The following is a 22,105-nucleotide window of genomic DNA, read 5'->3' as shown; positions in this document are numbered from 1 at the left end:
CTTCTCATCTCTGTTTTAAAGGATCGTCCCTTTAAATTCCCTAGTGGAAATGACTAGGGTTGGGAAGCATTTTCCGATCAGGGCCATTGTGATCTCCTGGACTCGTTTCGATCGCCTCAGGGGGTCGGAGAGGAATTTCCCAGATTTTTTTTTCCCCATCTTGGCCCTGGGGTTTTTCACTCTGGGTTTTCGCCTCTCCCTGGAGATCACATGGTCTGGAATGGGGGGTTGGGGATGAGTTAATAGGTTGTAATGAACAAAGCATCGTAGCTGTGAGGGACAGCTCGGTGGATAGGATATTGGTATGTAGATAGGCTGGAAAATTGGGCGGGGATCCTGGATTCAGGATTCAATCCTGGACCGGGGAGCGGCGCGGGCTTGGAGGGCCGAAGGGCCTGTTCCTGTGCTGTATTGTTCTTTGTTCTTTGTTCTTTAGCCTGAGGTTGTGCCCCCTGGTTATAGTTTTTCCTACGAGTGGAAACATCCTCTCCACGTCCACTCTATCCAGGCCTCGCAGTATTCTGTAAGTTTCAATAAGATCCCCCCTCATCCTTCTAAACTCCAACGAGTACAGACCCAGAGTTCTCAACCATTCCTCATATGACAAACTCTTCATTCTAGGGATTATTCTTTCGAACCTCCTCTGGACCCTTTCCAAGGCCAGCACATCCTTCCGTAGATATGGGGCCCAAAACTGCTCACAATACTCCAAATGCCATTCAGCCCTTTGAGCCTGCATGCTAATTCAGTAAGATCATGACTCGTACACTTAACTCCACTCTCCCGTCTGCCTCTCCCCGTAACCCGTAACTCTCCTGTCGGGAAAACATCTAACTCAGTCTTGAATATATTCAATGTTGCAGCCTCCACTGCTCACTGGGGGAGACTTGAAATGTCTAACAACTCTCTGAGAGAAGAAATTCCTCCTCATCTTTGTGTTAAATGGGAGACCCCTTATTTTGAAATTGTGCTCCATAGAACCATAATCCCTAAAGTGCAGAAGGAAGCCATTTGGCCTATCAAGTCTGCACTGACCACAATCCCACCCAGACACTATACCTATAACCACATTTATTTACCCGAGCTAGTCTGTGAGCTTCCCTGCCCAGTGAAGCAGTTGAAGTTACCTCACTGAATGTTTTTAAGGCAAGGATAGATAGATTTTTGAACAGTAAAGGAATTAAGGGTTATGGTGAGCAAGCAGGTAAGAGAAGCTGAGTCCACGAAAAGATCAGCCATGATCTTATTGAATGGCGGAGCAGCCTCGAGGGACCAGATGGTCTACTCCTGCTCCTAGTTCTTATGTTCTAGTCCCCCTGATACTAAGGGGCAATTTAGCATGGCCAATCCACCTAACCCGCACATCCTTGGATTCCCCCACAGTGAGGAGGAGGAGGCTTCAGAATCTGATTTGTTCCAATAAGATTTCCTTTGACTGTTCTAACCTCCAATGGGTCTAGGACCAACTTGTCAACCTTTCCTCATAAGAAAACCCCATCATCTCAGGAATTAGCCTCGTGAACCTTCTCTGAACAGCTTCCAAAGCAAATTTATCCGTCCTCACTCCAAGGGTTGGCCATGCCAAGCACAATCTTTCTCCACTAATTTCTGTTCTCCGCTGCCCTCAGTGCCTGTCCCACAGAGTATTCTGGCAAATAGTAAGGAGACCAAAACTGTACGCAATACTCCAGGTGCGATCTCACCGATGCCTGGCCGAGTTGGAGCTGGGCTACACCCTATCCACTTGAGTTCTGTGGCTCGGTGGCAGCACAGTGGTTGTCACTGTTGCCTCACAGCACCGGGGACCTGGGTTCAATTCCAGCCTTGGGTGACAACTAATCTCCCTAACCGACATTGTATTTTGCTTTTATTCAAAAACCTAGACCAGTTGTCGGAGTTATTAGCAACAGCCTGGTTCAAAGAACAAAGAACAATACAGCACAGGAACAGGCCCTTCGGCCCTCCAAGCCCGCGCCGCTCCCCGGTCCAGGAATGAATCCTGAATCCCCGCCCAATTTTCCAGCCTATCTACATACCAATATCCTATCCACCGAGCTGTCCCTCACAGCTACGATGCTTTGTTCATTACAACCTATTAACTCACCCCCACCCCCCCATTCCAGACCATGTGATCTCCAGGGAGAGGTGAAAACCCAGAGTGAAAAACCCCAGGGCCAATATGGGGAAAAAAAAATCTGGGAAATTCCTCTCCGACCCCGTGAGGCGATCGAAACGAGTCCAGGAGATCACAATGGCCCTGATCGGAAAATGCTTCCCAACCCTAGTCATTTCCACTTCCACGAACACCATATGAATTCCCTGCCCCCGAGACAGGTTCCCAACTATCCGCAGTCTCGCTCTGTACTGGCACCAGCAAGATGATCATAGAATGAAACCTTAAAACGAGAAACAAGGAACAATTAGCCCGCGCCGCTCCCTGGTCCAAACTAGACCACTCTTTTGTATCCCTCCATTCCCACTCCGTTCATATAGCTGTCTAGATAAGTCTTAAACGTTCCCAGTGTGTCCGCCTCCACCACCTTGCCCGGCAACACATTCCAGGCCCCCACGACCCTCTGTGTGAAATATGTCCTTCTGATATCTGTGTTAAACCTCCCCCCCTTCACCTTGAACCTATGACCCCTCGTGAACGTCACCACCGACCCGGGGAAAAGCTTCCCACCGTTCACCCTATCCATGCCTTTCATAATTTTATACACCTCTATTAAGTCTCCCCTCATCCTCCGTCTTTCCAAGGAGAACAACCCCAGTTTCCCCAATCTCTCCTCATAACCAAGCCCCTCCATACCAGGCAACATCCTGGTAAACCTCCTCTGTACTCTCTCCAAAGCCTCCACGTCCTTCTGGTAGTGTGGCGACCAGAACTGGACGCAGTATTCCAAATGCCAGTGCTGGCTGTGCTAATAACTAATCTAACCATTGCAATCACATGCTGGTGCATCAGCAGATATGATGAACAAATGAATTTCGAGACACTAAGGGGCAATTTAGCATGGCCAATCCACCTAACTTGCACATAGAATCCCACAGTGCAGAAGCAGGCCATTCAGCCCATCAAGTCTGCACCAACCACAATTCTACCCAGGCCCTATCCCCATAACCCCATGCATTTACTCTAGCTAGTCCCCCTGACACTAAGGTGTAATGTAGCTTGGCCAATCCACCTAAATGGCTCCTCTATTGATGGCTTTGTCTTTGGTTGGCTTGGCCCAAGCCTCTGGACTTCCCTCCTTACACCTCTTGGCCTCACTTTCCTCCTTTATAAATGACCTCTCTTACCAAGTATCTCTGGTGCTGCCAGCCCCCAGTGCCAGCACTCAGTGTCAGAGAAAATTGGAGGCTTGCTGCACTGTCGGAGGGTCAGTACTGAGGGAATGATAGTTACAATCACCTTTTTTTATTTGATTTGACTTATTATTGTCACATGCATTAGTATAAAGTAAAAAGTATTGTTTCTTGCATGTTGTACAGACAAAGCATACTGTTCATAGAGAAGGAAAGGAGAGAGTGCAGAATATAACCATAAAGGGTGTAGATACGCAGAGGGACCTGGGTGTGCAAGTCCACAGATCCTTGAAGGTGACGTCACAGGTGGAGAAGGTAGTGAATAAGGCATATGGCATGCTTGCCTTTATAGGATGGGGCATAGAGTATAAAAGTTGGGGTCTGATGTTGCAGTTGTATAGAACGTTGGTTCGGCCGCATTTGGAATACTGCGCCCAGTTCTGGTCGCCACACTACCGGAAGGACGTGGAGGCTTTAGAGAGAGTGCAGAGGAGGTTTACCAGGATGTTGCCAGGTATGGAAGGGCTTAGTCATGAGGAGAGATTGGGTAAACTGGGGTTGTTCTCACTGGAAAGACAGAGGATGAGGGGTGACCTAATAGAGGTGTATAAAATTATGAAAGGCATAGATAGGGTGAACGGTGGGAAGCTTTTTCCCAGATCGATGGTGGCGTTCACGAGGGGTCATAGGTTCAAGGTGAGGGGGGGAGGTTTAACACGGATATCAGAAGGACGTATTTTACACAGAGGGTGGTGGGGGCCTGGAATGCGCTGCCAGGCAAGGTGGTGGAGGCGGACACACTGGGAACGTTTAAGACTTATCTAGACAGCCATATGAACGGAGTGGGAATGGAGGGATAGAAAAGAATGGTCTAGTTTGGACCAGGGAGCGGCGCAGGCTTGGAGGGCCGCAGGGCCTGTTCCTGTGCTGTATTGTTCTTTGTTCTATATAGTGTTACGGTCATAGTGAGGGTGTAGAGAAAGACCAACTTAATGTGAGATAGGTCCATTCAAAAGTCTGATGGCAGCAGGGAAGAAGCTGTTCTTGAGTCGGTTGGTACGTGACTTCAAACTTTTGTATCTGAAGAAGGTGGAAGTGAGTATGCCCCGAGGCAGCGGGAAAAGTAGACAGAGTCAATGGATGGGAGGCTGGTTTGCGTGATGGATTGGGCTACATTCACAACGCTTTGCAGTTACTTGCGGTCTTGGGCAGAGCAGGAGCCATACCAAGCTGTGATACAACCAGAAAGAATGCTTTCTATGGTGCATCTGTAAAAGTTGGTGAGAATCGTAGCGGACAGACTTCCTTCGTTTTCTGAGAAAGTAGAGGCGTTGGTGAGCTTTCTTAACTATAGTGTCGGCATGGGGGGACCAGGACAGGTTGTTGGTGATCTGGATGCCTAAAAACTTGAAAACCTTAACACGCAAACTTCGGATTCCTGTCTGTTTTCCAGGAAGAACCAATATGGGCGGAAGCCCCAAGCCGATGATGGATAACATTGAGAGATTCCTGGAGGTCAAGAACTCTCGGGAAGATTTTCTCGGTAAGGACACTTTAAAAGTCACACCTCCTCTTAGAGGCCAGTATTGGCAGAGAGCAATCTGACAGAGCGTGAACCTGAACTCCCCTCCCTGCCCCTTATTTTAACACAAAGCAGCTGTTTAACGTTGAAACATTGAATCGAGGAGGTTGGGTGGGAGGATCTGTTGCCATTGTGGCCACCCTGAATTGTGTGGGTCGTGGGAGCCCATCACTCTCTCAGGCCTTATAGGACCTCAGGCCCTCCCATCGGCTAATATGAAGCTGGTTACCAGAATGAGTGTTCACATTGCAGCCAGTCATATTGCTAGTCAGCCACAGAAACCTTCCATGGCACGATGGCACAGTGGTTTAGCACTGCTGCCTCACAGTGCCAGGGATCCGGGTTCGATTCCCAGCTCGGGTCACTGTCTGTGTGGAGTTTACACGTTCTCCCCGTGTCTGTGTGGGTTTCCTCCGAATGCTCCGGTTTCCTCCCACAGTCCAAAGACGTGCGGGTTAGGTGGATTGGCCATGCTAAATTGCCCCTTAGTGTCAAGGGGACTAGCTAGGGTAAATGCATGGGGTTACGGGGATAGGGCCTGGGTGGGATTGTGGTCGGTGCAGACTCGATGGGCTGAATGGCCTCCTTCTGCACTGTAGGATCCTATGTCTATGTAGGTCATTAGGCCCGTCGAGTCTGCACTGACTCTCTGACAGAGCGTCTTATCCAGGCCCATCCACCACCCCCCTGCAAATCCATGCATTTACACCACTAACTTTCCCCTAACCTACACATCTTGGCATGCCAAGGGGCAATCTGGCATGGCCAATCCACCTAACCTTCACATCCTTGGATTGTGAGAGGAAACCGGAGCACCCGGAGGAAACGCACCTTTGGACTCCACTCGTGTGTTTAGCTTTCAACTCTCCCGAGCTATCCACAAGGCAGTGGAGCTATTCACCCACAGCTGGGAGTTTGGGATTATGGAGTGCCAGGGTGTGCCCACATGCCGGTGGTCACAGTCACAGTCACTGGGGGCCAAACCTTCTCCAGAACCCTCTGAAACTTTAGCTTGGGACCAGAAGGCAGCCAGTTAATGTGTGCTGCCACAAGGAGGCGAAGCCAAGCACTTACTGATGTAGAGAGGCTGTGTACTGACGGGAGAAATCTTACTGGCTTTCTTGCCTGTATTGTTACTAGGTTTTTAAGTTAACCTTATTTATTAATGTCACAAGAAGGCTTACATTAACAATGCAATGAAGTTACTATGAAAATCCCCCAGCCGCTACACTCCGGCGCCTGTCCGGGTACACTGAGGGAGAATTTAGCATGGGCAATGCACCCTAACCAGCACGTCTTTTGGACTGTGGGAGGAAACTGGAGCACCCGGAGGAAACCCACGCAGACACAGGGAGAACATGCAGACTCTGCACAGACAGTGAACTAAGCTGGGAATAGAACCTAGGTCCCTGACGCTGTGAGGCAAAGAGATTTTAGATTTTGTTAGGAATGAGAGGCATTTATGGATGAGAAAAGAGGAAACTGGTACAGGGTTTGCAGCCCTAGGCCATTTGGTCCATCGAGCCTGCACTGACAATAATCCCACCCAGGCCCTATTCCTGTAACCCCACGCGTTTACCCTGCTAATTCCCCTGAAACTAAGAGGCAATTTAGCATGGCCAATCAACCTAACCCGCACATCTTTGGAGGAAAGCGGAGCCCCCGGAGGAAACTCACGCAGACACGGGAGAACGTGCAAGCTCCACTCAGACAGTGACCTGAGGTCGGAATTGAACCCGAGTCCCTGGCACTGTGAGGCAGCAGTGCTGACCACTGTGCCACCAATGATAGACCAGCCGATGTGATTTCCTGTCAAAGTGAACCTGCTCGCTCAGGAATTGTCCAATTCTCTTGCAGACGTTTATGTGTTTGGTCTTGGCGATGACGCCGACAAAGAGGAGATCAACTCCATCGCGTCCAAAAAGAATAACGAGCACCATGCGTTCTTCCTGATCAAGGAGGAGCTCAATAATGTTTTTAACTCAATGCTGGGTAAGAGATGTTTATTACACTTTGACCAGGGGAGCTACAATTCACCAAATTCACCTGGATGGCCAAAGGGACGGAGGGAACTAGAATCCGGAAATGTGGTTGCTTTCAACTGCCTCGCCTCTTTCTAACCTAATTCCTGCCCTAAATCTCTCCAATTCACCATCTCCTTGCCTTTTAAACCTCTCCTTTAAACATCGGGGCCAAGCTTTTCACCACGTCCATCAGTACTGCCATTCTACTAACCATAAAGAAACCAATGGCTGCATTGAAACAGCAGACACAGGTACACCACACGGTTAAGTGTTCGTTTGCTACATCTTTCAATCCTTTTAAATTACAACCCTCTTTGTAAAATTGTATTCAAGTAGTAGAAGTGAGAGAACAGAGTCCATTCGGCCCAGTGTGCCAATGCTGGCATTTTGCTGGAACAATCCCAAAATAATTTCACTGCCCCACTCACACCCTATAGCCCTATATTAATCCCAAAATAATCCCACTGCCCCACTCACACCCTACAGCCCTGTATTCATCCCAAAATAATCCCACTGCCCCACTCACACCCTATAGCCCTGTATTCATCCCAAAATAACCCCATTGCCCCACTCTCACCCTACAGCCCTGTATTCATCCCAAAATAACCCCACTGCCCCACTCACACCCTATAGCCCTGTATTCATCCCAAAATAACCCCACTGCCCCACTCACACCCTATAGCCCTGTATTCATCCCAAAATAATCCCACTGCCCCACTCACACCCTATAGCCCTGTATTAATCCCAAAATAACCCCACTGTCCCACTCACACCCTATAGCCCTGTATTAATCCCAAAATAATCCCACTGCCCCACTCACACCCTATAGCCCTGTATTAATCCCAAAATAATCCCACTGTCCCACTTTATAGCACCGTATCAATCCCAAACTAATCCCACTGCCTCACTCTCTCCCTGTAGCACTGAATCAATCCCAAAATAATCCCACTGCCCCACTCTCTCCCCGTGGCCCTGAATCAAACACAAACTAATTCCAGTGTCACATTTTCTTCCCAACTCTGTATCAGTACCAAACTAATCCCACTGCCCCATTCATTCCCTCACCCTATTTCAATCCCAAACTAATCCCACTGCTCCACTCTCTCCCTATAGCACTGTATCAATCCCAAACTAATCCCACTGTCCCACTCTCGCCCTATAGCACTGTCTCAATCCCAAACTAATCCCACTGTCCCACTCTCTTCCTACATTTCATATCGTAAACATTTCATTCGTAAACTATTGTCTTCACCACTCCTCATAGAATCCCTACAGTGCAGAAGGAAGCCATTGGGCCCATCGAGTCTGCACCGACCACAATCCCACCCAGGCCCTATTCCCATAACTCCACATATTTACCCTGCTAATCCCCCTGATGCTAGGGTAATTTTAGCAAGGCCAATCAACCTAACCGCACATCTTTGGACTGTGGGAGGAAACCGGAGCACCCAGAGGAAACCCATGCAGACACGGGGACTCCACATAGACTGTGACCCGAGGCCGGAATTGAACCCGGGTCTCTGGCACTGTGAGGCAGCAGTGCTAACCACTGTGCCACTGAGCCGCCCCCTGGAGCCTTTGCTTCAAAATTAGCCACTTAGCGGGCATAAGGTTCCATAGAAACCAAAGCCTTCTCCCCGACCAGCCATTTAATTGTGGATTTTCTAGCTCATTTTGACTTTTTTGCTTCACCAGGGCAGCATTAGATAACGGACGTAAGATTTACCCCCAGCCTTTCTCAGTGATAGTCTACCTTTATTACACAATGCCCAAGTTTAATGAAATTTTATTTTCGCATTTTATTTTCCAGATCTTACTTCAGTTGGAAACCTGTGTGGTTTTGCCAATAAAAGTTTAACTGAAAGTGATCAGAGTTCGTATCCATGGTTCGCAGAAGTTGTCAGCGATGGAAATCCGGTGAGTTTATGTGACGCACCTTTACTTCTCTGATGCAGAGTGTGAGACCCTCTTATCATCAATCCAGCTAGTGACTCATATCACTCAATACGGTGTCTGGAGAGGTGGGGGAGAGAGAGAAAGAGACAGAAAGATGGAGAGTGTGTGTGAGAGAAGAAAATTAGATACAGCTCTTGGGACTAAAGGGATCAAGGGATATGGGAGGAAGGGGGGATCAGGATATTGAATTTGATGATCAGCCATGATCAAAATGAATGGCAGAGCAGGTTCGAAGGGCTGAATGGCCTCCTCCTGCTTCTTGTTTCTATGAAAGGCACTCACTTTCACACAACACATAGAGACATACACACACACTGATTTTTTTTGTTATTCATTTGTGGGACATGGGCGTTGCTGGCTGGCCAGCATTTATTGCCCATCCCTAGTTGCCCGAGGGCAGTTGAGAGTCAACCACATTGCTGTGGCTCTGGAGTCACATGTAGGCCAGACCAGGTAAGGATGGCAGATTTCGTTCCTTGAAGGACATTCGTGAACCAGATGGGTTTTTCTGATAATTGACAATGGTTTCATGGTCATCAGTAGATTCTAAATTCCAGATAGTTTTTATTGAATTCAAATTCCACCATCTGCCGTGGTGGGATTCGAACCTGGGTCCCCAGAACATTAGCTGAGTTTCTGGTTTAATAGTCTAGCGATAAAACGCACGCACACACGTATACGCACGAGTGAGAGACACAGACACACACACACAAGTGAGAGACACATACACAGCCATACACAGGCAGATGCATACAGGCACATACATGCACAGACAACCACACAATGACATAGAAAGAAAAAAAGACACCACACATGCGCACACACAGACATACAAAGAGAAACACACACACATACCCAGAAACACAGAGGGACATATGCACATGGGGAGAAATATATGCACACGCACAGACAATGGGAGAGAGAGAGAGAGAGCGACACACAGGGACACATAGAGTGTGGTATTATCACTATTCATCCATAAACTCAGCTAATGTTCTGGGGAGAGAGGGAGAGAGAGAGAGGAACAAAGACATAGAAATAAATAAAAATATGTTGGATCCTCCCCAATTAGAGACCACTGGGATTAAGGATTCTGACTTCCAAACCAGAGTCATTGAGGTTCAAATCCAGATTAGTGGGAGGGTAATAGAAGCTGAAACATATGGGTTCCTGTTACATCAACAGTCCCGTGGACTATCAGGTAAGGTGCGTAAAAAGGAGGTCCATTAAGACAAACTTAAGGTCACAGAGGTAGAGTCGGGTGAGACCATGACAGGATTTAAAGAGGGTGAGAATTGAAAGGAGCCAGTGTAGGGCAATGAGTACAGGGGGCGGTAGCTGGCTGGGACTTGGTGAGAGATGGGATGTGCCAGCCGAGCTGTGTCATAGGGTCAAAGAGCAATACAGCATGGAAACAGGCCCTTCGGCCCAACCGGTCCATGCCGACCATGGTGACCTCCCAGCTAGTCCCAATTGCCCGTGTTTGGCCCGTATCCCTCTAATCCTTTCCCATTCATATACTGTGGATGAGAGCGGGGGGGGGGGGGTCAGTTATGAGAGTAACAGGAGATATTTATAGATGCGGCTGAAGGGTGAGGCGGGGGGGTTGTGGGGTGAGGGGGTGGGGGATGTGAGGGAATGAGTCCAGGACCCTGAGATCCTAAATTGACTTATCTCCTTCACAGAACTTTCGGTGTTCTGGCTCCATCGTAGCGGATGAGTGGATCCTGACGGCAGCTCATTGCTTCCAAGACATGTTTGAGGGAAACACCACCAGGAAGAAGATTACTGTTGGTAAAGATTCAACACCCTTTGGTGGCCCTTTGTTTCTTTTCGACGGGGTAAGTTGGGAACGTGACGCAGAGGACAGCCAGTCTTTATCTCACTGACTACAACACAGGCCATCCATCCAATGCAACTCAGTCGTCTCTATCTCTCCACCTCTTTCTTCATCATATACACAGGCCAAGGTTTTCTGCCCTGCAGCCCCCTGTGTGTGATGCCCCGCAATGGAGGTGGTTCACTATTGGCCATCAGTAGGATCTTCTGGTCCAGTCGAGGTCGTCAATGGCCATTTGCGTTGCTTGCGGGCTGCACCACTGGGGAGTCCGCCAAGGTGAGGGGGTGGACACCTTAGAAGCACTTGAGGGTCTGTACTCGATGGAGTTCAGAAGGATGAGGGGGGGATCTCATTGAAACTTACAGAATACTGAAAGGCCTGGATAGAATGGACGTGGGGAAGATGTTTCCATGAGTAGGAGAGACGAGGATCCGAGGGCACTACCTCAGACCCTTTAGAACTGAAATGAGGAGGAATTTCTTCAGCCAGAGGGTGGTGAATCTATGGAACTCATTGCCACAGAGGGCTGTGGAGGCCAGGTCACTGAGTGTCTTTAAGACAGAGATAAATAGCTTCTTGATTGATAAGGGGCTCAAAGGGAAAAGGCAGGAAAATGGGGTTGAGAAACTTATCAGCCATGATTGAAGGGTGGAGCAGACTCGATGGGCTGAATGGCCGAATTCTGCTCCTATATCTTATGGTCTAATAGATGGGACAGGAAAATCCCACCCATGTATTACATAATGCTATTCCTGACCTTAGAACCTTGCAAAGGCCTATGAGGAGCTTTTGAAATGTTTGATGTAGGGAAATGTAGAAGCCAATTTGTGGGTAGCAAGCCCCTGTAAACAGGATTGTGATACACAGTCAGATAATCTTTGATTTCTTTTTCAGTGGTGCGGGCTGAGAGGTAAATAGTGACCCATGGCATCGGAGAGAAACCTTCTTCGAAATAGTGGGATCTTTTCACTTCGACTTCTGAGGGCAGACAGGGGCGGCATTTTCCAGCCACGCTCACCCCAAGACTGGAAAATCCCGTCCGAGGTCAACGGACCTTTGCACGGTCCTGCCCCGTCCCGCTACGATTCCTGGAAAAATTCCACCTATGCTCACAAGTAAAACATTATGGGGGGACCATGAGTCCATAAGATAGAGGAGCAGATCAAGGCCGCTCTGGCATTCAATCAGAGTTGATATGTTTTTCAACCCCATTCTCCTGCCTTTTCCCCATAACTTTTAATCCCCTTAGCAATTATTAAACTAGAAAGAGTGCAGAAAAGATTTACTAGGATGCTGCTGGGACTTGAGCTATAAGGAAAGGCTGGATAGACTGGGACTCTTTTCCCTGCAGCATAGGAGACTGAGGGGTGACCTTATAGAGATCAATAAAATAATGAAGGGCATAGATCAGCTAGATCTCCCAAATGTAGGGGAGTCTAAAACTAGAGGGCATAGGTTTATGGTGGGAGGGGAGAGTTATAAAAGTGTCCAGAGAGGCAATTTTTTCACACAGAGGGTGGTGAGTGTCTGGAACGAGCTGCCAGAGGCAGTAGTAGAGGCGGGTACAATTTTGTCTTTTAAAAAGCATTTAGACACTTACATGGGTAAGATGGATACAGAGGGATATGGGCCAAACGCAGGCAATTGGGAATAGCTTAGTGGTAAAAACTGGGCAGCATGGACAAGTTGGGCCAAAGGACCTGTTTCCATGCTGTAAACCTCTACGATTCAAGAACCTATCTATCTCTGTTTTAAATATACTTAATGACCCGGCCTCCACAGCCTTCTGTGGCAACGAATTCCATAAACTCACCACCCTCCGGCTGAAGAAATTCCTCCTTATCTCAGTTGTAAAGGGAGAGGGTAGCGTAGTTGGAAGCCAGAAGATCAGGTAGATTCCTCTGGAACCACAGGTTCAAATCTCACCTCGGCAGCTAGTGGAATTTTAATGAATGCATTAACCTGGGATTGTAAGCTAGTCCCAGTAATGGTGACCATGACACCTCTTGTTGATTGTTGTGACCTGATTTACTCCTGTTCCTTTGGAAGAGAGCTTCCATCCTCACCCTGGTCTAGCCTACATGTGACTCCTGAACCATGTGGTTGACTCTTAAATGCCCACTGAAAATGCCACTCAGTTCAAGGGCAATTAAGAATGGTCTAGAAATGCTGGCCTTGCCAATGAGCCCACATGCCATGAAGTAACAAAAATTCTCCTCTGAAAGCATTTGGCGGTTTAATGGTGCTTGGTTTTCTCTGGTCTTACACAGGGCCTTACAACAAGAGAGTCGAACTGGAGATAGTGAGTGTACAAAAACACCCAGGCTACAACCTGACTGGGAAGATGGAAAAGGGTATCCCGGAGTTTTACGATTTTGACATTGCCTTGGTTAAGATAAAGCCAAAGATGAAATTTGCAACAACCATCAGGTAAAAGAAGAGATCCTTTCCTCTGTTTTCTAGGGATAGGTCTCCGTGGCACTCCTCCAGGTCCCCTCATGTATTACAGTCATTACTCCACTGAAGGAGTCCATTCAGGCCATCAAGTCCATTCTGTAGAGAAATCCATTCCTGCTGTTCGTTCCCTGTAGTCCCGGCAAGTTTATTTCCCTCAAGTGTCTATCCAACTTCTTTCTGAAAACATGAATCATCTTCATGGGTGGCACGGTGGCACAGTGGTTAGCACTGCTGTCTTACAGCTCCAGGGACCTAGGTTCGATTCTGGCCTCGGGTAACTGTCAGTGTGGAGTCTGCACATTCTCCCCTTGTCTCCCCGAGGGGATTTTCACAGTATCTTCATTGCAGTAAGCCTATTTCTGACTAATAAATAAACTTTAACTTTTGTCAGCGTGGGTTTCCTCTGGGTGTTCCGGTTTCCTCCTACACTTCAAAGATGTGCGCGTTAGGTTGATTGGCCATGCTAAATTGTCTCTTAGTGTCAGGGGGATTAGCAGGCTAAATATGTGGGGTTACAGGGATAGGGCCTTGCTGGGATTGTTGTCAGTGCAGGCTCAATGGGCTGAATGGCCTCCTTCTGCACTGTAGGATTCTATGATTCACTTCCACCAATACTATGGGCAACAGAATATCCAGAGCTGATTACTCTGGATTATTTCAAGTGTCACATATTCACCCTTGTTTCAATCTGTCAATGGCCTATCCCCTGCCACCTCTGTAATTCCTCTCCAACTTCACAACCACCACCACCCCCCCCCCCCCCCCCACCCCCGCCGCCACCCCACCACCCCCTGCCTACCGAAATGTTTGTTCTCCTCAAATTCAGGCCTAATACGTCTCCGAATTTAATCCCTCCACCACTGGTGGCTATTCTTCCAGTCACTGAGGTCCCAAGCTCTGGAATCTCCTCTCTCAGCCTCTCTCTGTGTTTCATGTGGTGTCTGGTGTGATTGAGGTTCAGGAGTGAGGCTGTGACTTCCATTCCAGTCCAGATGGGCTCTGTCGAGGGAGCATCCCACAATTACGACATAAATCTCGTCTAGACAGAACCCACACAGGATTTGTCCCACGGTCTCAATATATGGGCGGCACGGTGGTTAGCACTGCTGCCTCACGGCGCCAGGGACCTGGGTTCGATTCCCAGCTTGAGTCACTGTCTGTATGGAGTTTGCACATTCTCCCCGTGTCTGCGTGAGTTTCCTCCGGGTGCTCCGGTTTCCTCCCACAGTCTGAAAGACGTGTTGGTTAGGTACATTGACCCAAACAGGCGCCAGAGTGTGGCAACTAGGAGATTTTCACAGTAACTTCGTTGCAGTGTTAATGTCAGCCAACTTGTGACACTAATAAATAAACTTTAATGTTCTATCCACAGACCAATCTGCCTGCCGTGCACAATGGAAACCAGCGTTGCCTTGAGAAAATCCGAGACCAAAACAACATGTACTGACCACGGTAATCTGCAGTTGCTTTGTATTTTAGATCCAACCGACCTCACCTTGGTTGGAGAGTTAAGGGTTAAATCAAACAGACCTGATTTATGATTTTCTCGCAGAATAAAAGGAAAACCATGGGATAAATGTGGCAAGGAACTATGTGACCTGCGAGCATGAGCAAATAGGCTGCCATTATTGTCAGCATGTGGAGATGCCGGGGTTGGACTGGGGTGGGCGCAGTAAGAAGTCTCACAACACCAGGTTAAAGTGCAACAGGTTTATTTGGAATCATGAGCTCTCAGAGCGCTGCTCCTTCCTCAGCACTCACCTGAGGAAAGCTCATGGTTCCAAATAAACCTGTTGGACTTTAACTTGGTGTTGTGAGACTTCTTACTGTTGTCAGTGGCCAGAATTCATTATCCATCCCTAATTGGCATTGAACTGAGAGGCTGGCAAATTCATTTGAAGAGTCAAAATGGAGCAAACCCTTCACAGGTAAGCATTGGTGAACCAGATGGGTTTATACGATAGTGTAATAGAAACTATTACTGAGAATAGTTTCATGCTGTTTTAAAGTGTGCCACATGGGATTTGAACCAGTATTCCCCAGGGCATTAATCTGGGTTTCTCCATTACCAGTCCAGTGAGATTACCACTGTACCTATACCACCACCAGTGCTACTGACACTCATTGTTGGCATGTGCACTTGGCTAACTATGATGTATCTGAATTAAGCATTGGTAGATGTCTTGAATCATAGAATCCCTATAATGCAGAAGGAGGCCATTTGGCCCATCCAGCCTGCACCGATAACAATTCCAGCCAGGCCCTATCCATATAGAACATAGAAAAGCTACAGCACAAATAGGCCCTTCGGCCCACAAGTTGCGCCGAACATGTCCCTACCTACGAGGCTTAACTATAACCCTCTATCGTACTAACTTCCATGAACTTATCCAAAAGTCTCTTAAAAGACCCTATCGAATCCGCCTCCACCACCACTACCGGCAGCCGATTCCACGCACCCACCACCCTCTGAGTGAAAAACTTACCCCTAACATCTCCTCTGTACCTACTCCCCAGCACCCTAAACCTGTGACCTCTTGTGGCAACCATAACCCCATGAATTTACCCTGCGAATCCCCCTGACACTAAGGAGCAATGTATCATGGCCAATCCACCTAACCTGCACTTCTTTGGAGTCTGGGAGGAAACCGGAGCATCCGGAGGAAACCCACACAGACATGGGGAGAATGTGCAATTTCTGCACAGACAGTCAGCCGAGGTTGGGATCGAACCCGGGTACCTGGTGCTATGAGGCAGCAGTGCTAACCACTGTGCTATCGGGTTTATGGGCATTCTGCTCATTCACAGTGCAAATATATAAATAAAGATCATCAGATGGGAGTTTTGTGAAGAACTGTCTTTGTTGCAGAGAAAGAACTGCTGCCAACTCTGGGAACTGTCGAAGCCAAGTTTGTTCGGAAAGCTCACAGGAAGCATGAGCTGCAAAGCGTGAAGATAAAGACTGGAGAATCGGTGAGTTAGCCAGTGTAAAAATGCTCTGCTGTTGTCGACATGAAGGAACGGCAGTACATTTCCAAGTCAGGATAGCGTGTGACCCAGAGAGGGTGTTGTAAGTGGTGGCGTTCCAAGGATGATCGGCTGGGTTGGGGAGATGCTGTTAGTCGCTGTGGGACACATGGCTATCACTGGTGCTGGAGGGAGTTAAAAGAAGTGTTGGATGGGGTGCCAATCAAACGGGCTGCTTTGTCCTGGATGGTGTCGAGCTTCTTGGGTGCTGTCGGAGCCGCACTCATCCAGGCAAATGGAGAATATTCCATCATATTCCTGACTTGTGCCTAGTAGATGGTGGAAAGGGATTAGAGGTGAGGGCAACCTAATAACGGGATGAAGGTCAACATGTGACACAAAAATATTAGTGAATATTGACGCTAATTTTTCATTGTATTTTACAGCAAAGACAATTGTGTGAGCAGGACGCACTCAAGGCTGCCATATATGTCAATGTGAGCGACGTCAAAGATGTGGTCACTGACCGCTTTCTATGTACAGGAGGCAGTAAACGAGTGCCTGAGGCCATCAGTTGTAAGGGTAAGTGTCTCTGTGTGACCAGTGTTCTGCTCTCCCAAGGAGCACGGTAGCACAGTGGTTAGCACTGCTGCCTCACAGCAAGAAGTTTCACAACACCAGGTTAAAGTCCAACAGGTTTATTTGGTAGCACAAGCTTTCGGAGTGTCACTCCTTCTTCAGGTGAGTGAGGAATTGTGTTCGCAAACAGGGCATATATTGACACAAACTCAATTTACAAGATAATGGTTGGAATGCGAGTCTTTACAGGTAATCAGGTCTTAAAGGTACAATGTGAGTGGAGAGAAGGTTAAGCACAGGTTAAAGAGATGTGTATTGTCTCCAGCCAGGACAGTTAGTGAGATTTTGCAAGCACAGGCAAGTCATGGGGGTTACAGATAGTGTGGCATGAACCCAAGATCCCGGTTGAGGCCGTCCTCATGTGTGCAGAACTTGACAATCAGTTTCTGCTCAGCGATTCTGCATTGTCGTGTGTCGTGAAGGCCGCCATGGACCCGGGTTCAATTCTGGCCTCGGGTGACTGGCTGTGTGGAGTTTCTCCCCGTTTCTGCATCTATGACTTCTCTGCCTTCTCCCCATAGACCCGCACATTCATCCTTTCCAAATAATAATCTGATTACCTCTTCAAAGTCTTCACTGATCCTGGACCATACCTGGACAGCAGGGGGTTTAAAATCATAGAATCCCGACAGTGCAGAAGGAGGCCATTCGGCCCATCAAGTCTGCATCAACCATAATCCCACCCAGGCTCTGATCCTGTAATCCCACATATTTCACCCTGCTAATCCCCCCTGACACTAGGGTCAATTTAGCATGGCCAGTCAACCTAACCCGCACATCTTCGGACTGTTGGAAGAAACCGGAATACCCGGAGGAAACCCATGCAGACACGGGGAGAACGTGTAGACGCCACACAGACAGTGACCCGAGGCCAGAATTGAACCTGGGTCCCTGGCTCTGTGAGGCAGTAGTGCTGGGCACTGTGCGGCTTATTTAATTGAAAGGCCTGATCTCTCATGACACCACCGCTCCGTATACAGAAAGGTGATTTGCTTTTAATTCCCCCCTCCTTTATAAGCTGTGGTGTATTTCTCTCAAACCCCCAGCTTCAGTGTGTACCAATTTCTAGTACTAACCCCATAGCAAGCGGTAGGATCAACTCAAATAATTAATTCATTTGAGCGTGCAGCCAAAATGTGGATAGCTTGCTTGGGGGTGGGTGGAAGAGGTGGGTGTGGGGGGCGTGGAGGGGTATTCCCCACGTAGTCCTCTGTGCATTCGTACAACAAATGAAGGACCGAAAAAGGAAAGATTTACAGGACAAAGACCAGAGAGAAGAGATTTATTGTTTCACGTTAGCCCAGAGTCTGGAGTCAAAGAATGGAAGTTCGCAGGCTGAAATCCAATGCTGTATAGTTCAGATTTCCAGTAGAGTAGCTTTCACACAAGGAGATGGGCACACAGAAACAAATCGGCCTTGTGGACAATGGTATAGAAGTTTCAGTAAAAGCACTGTAGATGGGGGCCAGGTTTTCAATCTGGACAGAACCCTTTTTTTTGCACTGCTGACTGAGAATGGCAGACTGAATGATGCAGTTACACAAGGCATTACAACCGGATCCACCAGCTAGACATTCACATCACATGATGTCCAGCTCTCCATGTTGTGTTCCCCAAATGGTTAAATGCTCCAACCATTATGATTGAAATGAAGGTCCTTTGTCCTAGCAGGATAGGCTCCGGTTGGCCTCGTGAAATGCAGATGAACTTTGTTGAATTCTTTTTGAATTTGGTCTCTGCAGCCCACAAGGGGTGTTAGTATCTCTTCAGCGACAACAATGTAAATGTTTCTGCAATACTGCCATTGTTCAGGGTAAACACAGTAAAAAGTTTAACAACACCAGGTTAAAGTCCAACAGGTTTATTTGGTAGCAAAAGCCACACAAGCTTTCGGAGCTCTAAGCCCCTTCTTCAGGTGAGTGGGAATTCTGTTCACAAACAGAGCTTATAAAGACACAGACTCAATTTACATGAATAATGGTTGGAATGCGAATACTTACAGCTAATCAAGTCTTTAAGATTAGCTGTAAGTATTCGCATTCCAACCATTATTCATGTAAATTGAGTTTGTGTCTTTATATGCTCTGTTTGTGAACAGAATTCCCACTCACCAGAAGAAGGGGCTTAGAGCTCCGAAAGCTTGTGTGGCTTTTGCTACCAAATAAACCTGTTGGACTTTAACCTGGTGTTGTTAAACTTCTTACTGTGTTTACCCCAGTCCAACGCCGGCATCTCCACATCATTGTTCAGGGTCACAGACATGCATAGTTTCGGCCATTTTAGACGGTCAATGTCCATTTTTTTTTTATTTTAGAAATTAACCATGAGGATATATATATTGTAAAAATATTAAACGAGGTCTTAGTCCCTGATAATATTCTCAGGCAGTGAATTCCTTACCCTAACCACTTGCTGCATGAAACAGATTTTCATCATGTTGCCGTTTTATTAATGACCCTAAATCTGTATCCTCTGGTTCTCAATCCTTTCACCAATGGAACAGATTCTCCCCATATACTCTGTGCAGAATCTCATGATTTTGAATACCTCTGTCATAGTCCAATATTTTTGCATGAGGGGCCATACTTAGACTTTTTTTTTTACCCAAGGGGCTGATGAGTACATTTTGGAAAGATAAAGTTTGGAACATTAAATATAAATTTAAGAGAAAACACAATGTCAGAGCAATAAATTGATTATTTAAAAAATAATTAATAAAGAATTATTTAAAAAGTGCTGAGCAGCAGAAGTAACAAATATTTTTTTTTACCCCCCCCAAACAGTCCTGATCATCAAGGAGTGGGGAGGAGGCTGAGATCAGGAGTTAAACAGGTTTAACTAACACTGACCTTGTGTTCAACTCGAGTGGCGCACACTCTGAATTGGCCTCGTACAAAAGTGGGGGTCGGAAGCAGGGTGAAAGATAGGAGTAGGAGGACAGTTGGCCCGTCGAGCCTGCTCCGCCATTCGTCACGGTCACGGCTGATCGTCCAACTCAATAGCCTAATCCTGCTTTCTCCCCATAACCTTTGATCCCATTCACCCCAAGTGCTATATCTCACTGCCTCTTGAATACATTCAATGTTTTGACTTTTCTAACGTCTTCCTCCTTTTCAAGCTTGCTTAGAGGATAGTATTTTTGGGGAGGGAGGAGAGAAAGGGTGTGTGTGTGTGTGTCCAGCTTACTTTCACTCTCAGGGTCGTCATTCTCTCACACTCACTCCCAGATTCTTACGCTCCCCCACTCAGACCTGGGAGATTTTTAAAATTCATTTAAAAAAATGTATTCATGGGACATGGGCGTCGCTGGCTGGCCAGCACTTATTGCCCATCCCTAGATGCCCTTGAAGGGCAGTTGAGAGTCAACCACATTGCTGCGGCTCCGGAGTCACATGTAGGCCAGACCGGGTAAGGATGGCACATTTCCTTCCTTAAAGGGCATTAGTGAACCAGATGGGTTTTTAACCTCTAGAGGAGGAATTTAGGATACTGTGAAGGTGCCAAGACGTGTGATTGCTCACGCCGGCTTGTTGGAGACTCCAGCTGCCCTGGGCAGGTACTGTTGCTGTGACTGCTGTTCCTGATGGCCTCCTCAACCCACTCCTCCATCATGACCCCTGCAGGGGTCTGGTGCTTGTGCGGGAGATCGAGAGAGTGCGACCAAAGGCAGAAAGAGCATGTACTGTGGCTACTCACCTTCACACTGCTCCTCCAATCACACTGTTTCTCTCCCACCTTTGCTGCTGATAGGGACGGTGGGCCAGATTATGCCCCATGGGACATGTGTTGAAGAACCATGCTCCATCCAATCTCTAACCATCTCTTTTCCAAGGAAAACACTCCCAATTTTTCCAATGTTCATTTTAAGTTCGTCATCCCTGGAACCATTCTTGTGAACCTTTTCTGCACCCTCTCTAATGCCTTCCTAATACTTCCTGTGGTGCCCAGAATTGGATGCAATGCTCCAAGTGAGATCAAACCAGTGTTCTACAGGATGTGAACATTTCTTCCTTGCTTTTGTCCTACAATCTCTTAATAATAAAGCCAGGGATGTTGAACACTTTATTACCAGATGACAGAGACTTTGGTGTAATAGAATCCCTACAGTAGAGAAGGAGGCCATTCGGCCCATCGTGTCTGCACCGACCACATTCCCAGCCAGTACCTATTCCTGTAACCCCACATATTTACCCTGCTAGTCCCCCTGCTCCGAGGATCAGTTTAGCATGGCCAATCAACCTCCCCCGCACATCTTTTGGACTGTGGGAGGAAACCGGGGCACCAGGAGGAAACTCATGCAGACATGGGGAGAACGTGCAGACTCCTCACAGACAGTGACCCAAGCCCGGAATTGAATCCGGGTCCCTGGCACTGTGAGGCAGCAGTGCTAACCACTGTAGCGATCAAGCACAACATGTTGCTGCCATTGGGAGCATGGCTTCAGATTCTCATCAGTCAGCAGACAGCAGCAGATGGATGGTCAGTTAAAGGTGACTAACTCTTGCATTTGTTTCCTTTCAAAAGGAGATTCAGGAGGACCCTTGTACATTCAGAAGCTATATCGATATGTTCAGGTCTGTATACAATGAAACCATGCAACTAGCCAAGTCATACTCAATCTTGCAGCAATCAAGGAGCTGTGAAATCTTCTCAGATTCACAGTAGGCTCGAGGAAATTTCAGAGCGACTGAGAAGTTGGGATTGCCCGGAGCAGAGTTTATTTATTTTTTGTTTTATTTATTAGTGTCACAAGTAGGCTTACATTAACAGTGTAATGAAGTTATTGTGAAAATCTGCTAGTCGCCACACTCAGGCGACGCCTGTTCGGATACACTGAGAGAGAATTTAGCACAGCCAATGCACCCTAACCAGCACGTCTTTTGGACTGTGGGAGGAAACCGGAGCACCCAGAGGAAACTCACACAGACACGGGGAGAACGTGCAGACTCCGCACAGTGACCCGAGACCGGAATTGAACCCGGGTCCCTGGAACTGTGAGACAGCAGTGCTAACTACTGTACCACCGTGCTGCCCATTTAATAGAGGTCAGTGTCATAGCGGCATAGAAAGAGGCCATTCTGCCCATCGGGACAATGTCAGTATTCCAAATTATGAGGGGTTTTGATTCCACGGAGAAGGACTAAGTGTTTTCAATGGAAAGAACAGGGGATTGTGACTAATTGGATAGTTCTTTCAAAAGGTTAGCACGAGGAGTGGGCCAAATGTCCTCTTTCTGTGCTGCATCATTCTATTATGACGGCACCACAATTAAGAAGCAATGAATCTTCACTCAGGTTGTATCTCGTCACTCGAAACATCCCAAGTTTTTTCACC

At 47.6% G+C, this 22,105-nt stretch overlaps 1 protein-coding gene across 1 annotated transcript in view; it reads left to right on the top strand.

Moving 5' to 3' along the window:
• LOC144487485 (complement factor B-like) overlaps positions 1 to 22,105 on the top strand; it is a 50,850-nt gene that overhangs the window by 25,499 nt on the left and 3,246 nt on the right. The window contains exons 9-17 of the mRNA XM_078205579.1: positions 4,760 to 4,849; positions 6,746 to 6,880; positions 8,723 to 8,829; positions 10,554 to 10,662; positions 12,979 to 13,138; positions 14,538 to 14,617; positions 16,035 to 16,138; positions 16,579 to 16,714; positions 21,296 to 21,345. Of these exons, the coding sequence (XP_078061705.1) occupies positions 4,760 to 4,849; positions 6,746 to 6,880; positions 8,723 to 8,829; positions 10,554 to 10,662; positions 12,979 to 13,138; positions 14,538 to 14,617; positions 16,035 to 16,138; positions 16,579 to 16,714; positions 21,296 to 21,345 (971 nt within the window). The remainder of the gene's footprint in view (positions 1 to 4,759; positions 4,850 to 6,745; positions 6,881 to 8,722; positions 8,830 to 10,553; positions 10,663 to 12,978; positions 13,139 to 14,537; positions 14,618 to 16,034; positions 16,139 to 16,578; positions 16,715 to 21,295; positions 21,346 to 22,105) is intronic.

This window comes from Mustelus asterias, unplaced genomic scaffold (genome assembly GCF_964213995.1).
Source record: "Mustelus asterias unplaced genomic scaffold, sMusAst1.hap1.1 HAP1_SCAFFOLD_835, whole genome shotgun sequence".
Lineage (NCBI taxonomy): Eukaryota > Metazoa > Chordata > Chondrichthyes > Carcharhiniformes > Triakidae > Mustelus > Mustelus asterias.
The sequence above is the reverse complement of the archived record's forward strand: the minus strand, read 5'-3'. Positions and strand labels throughout refer to the sequence as shown.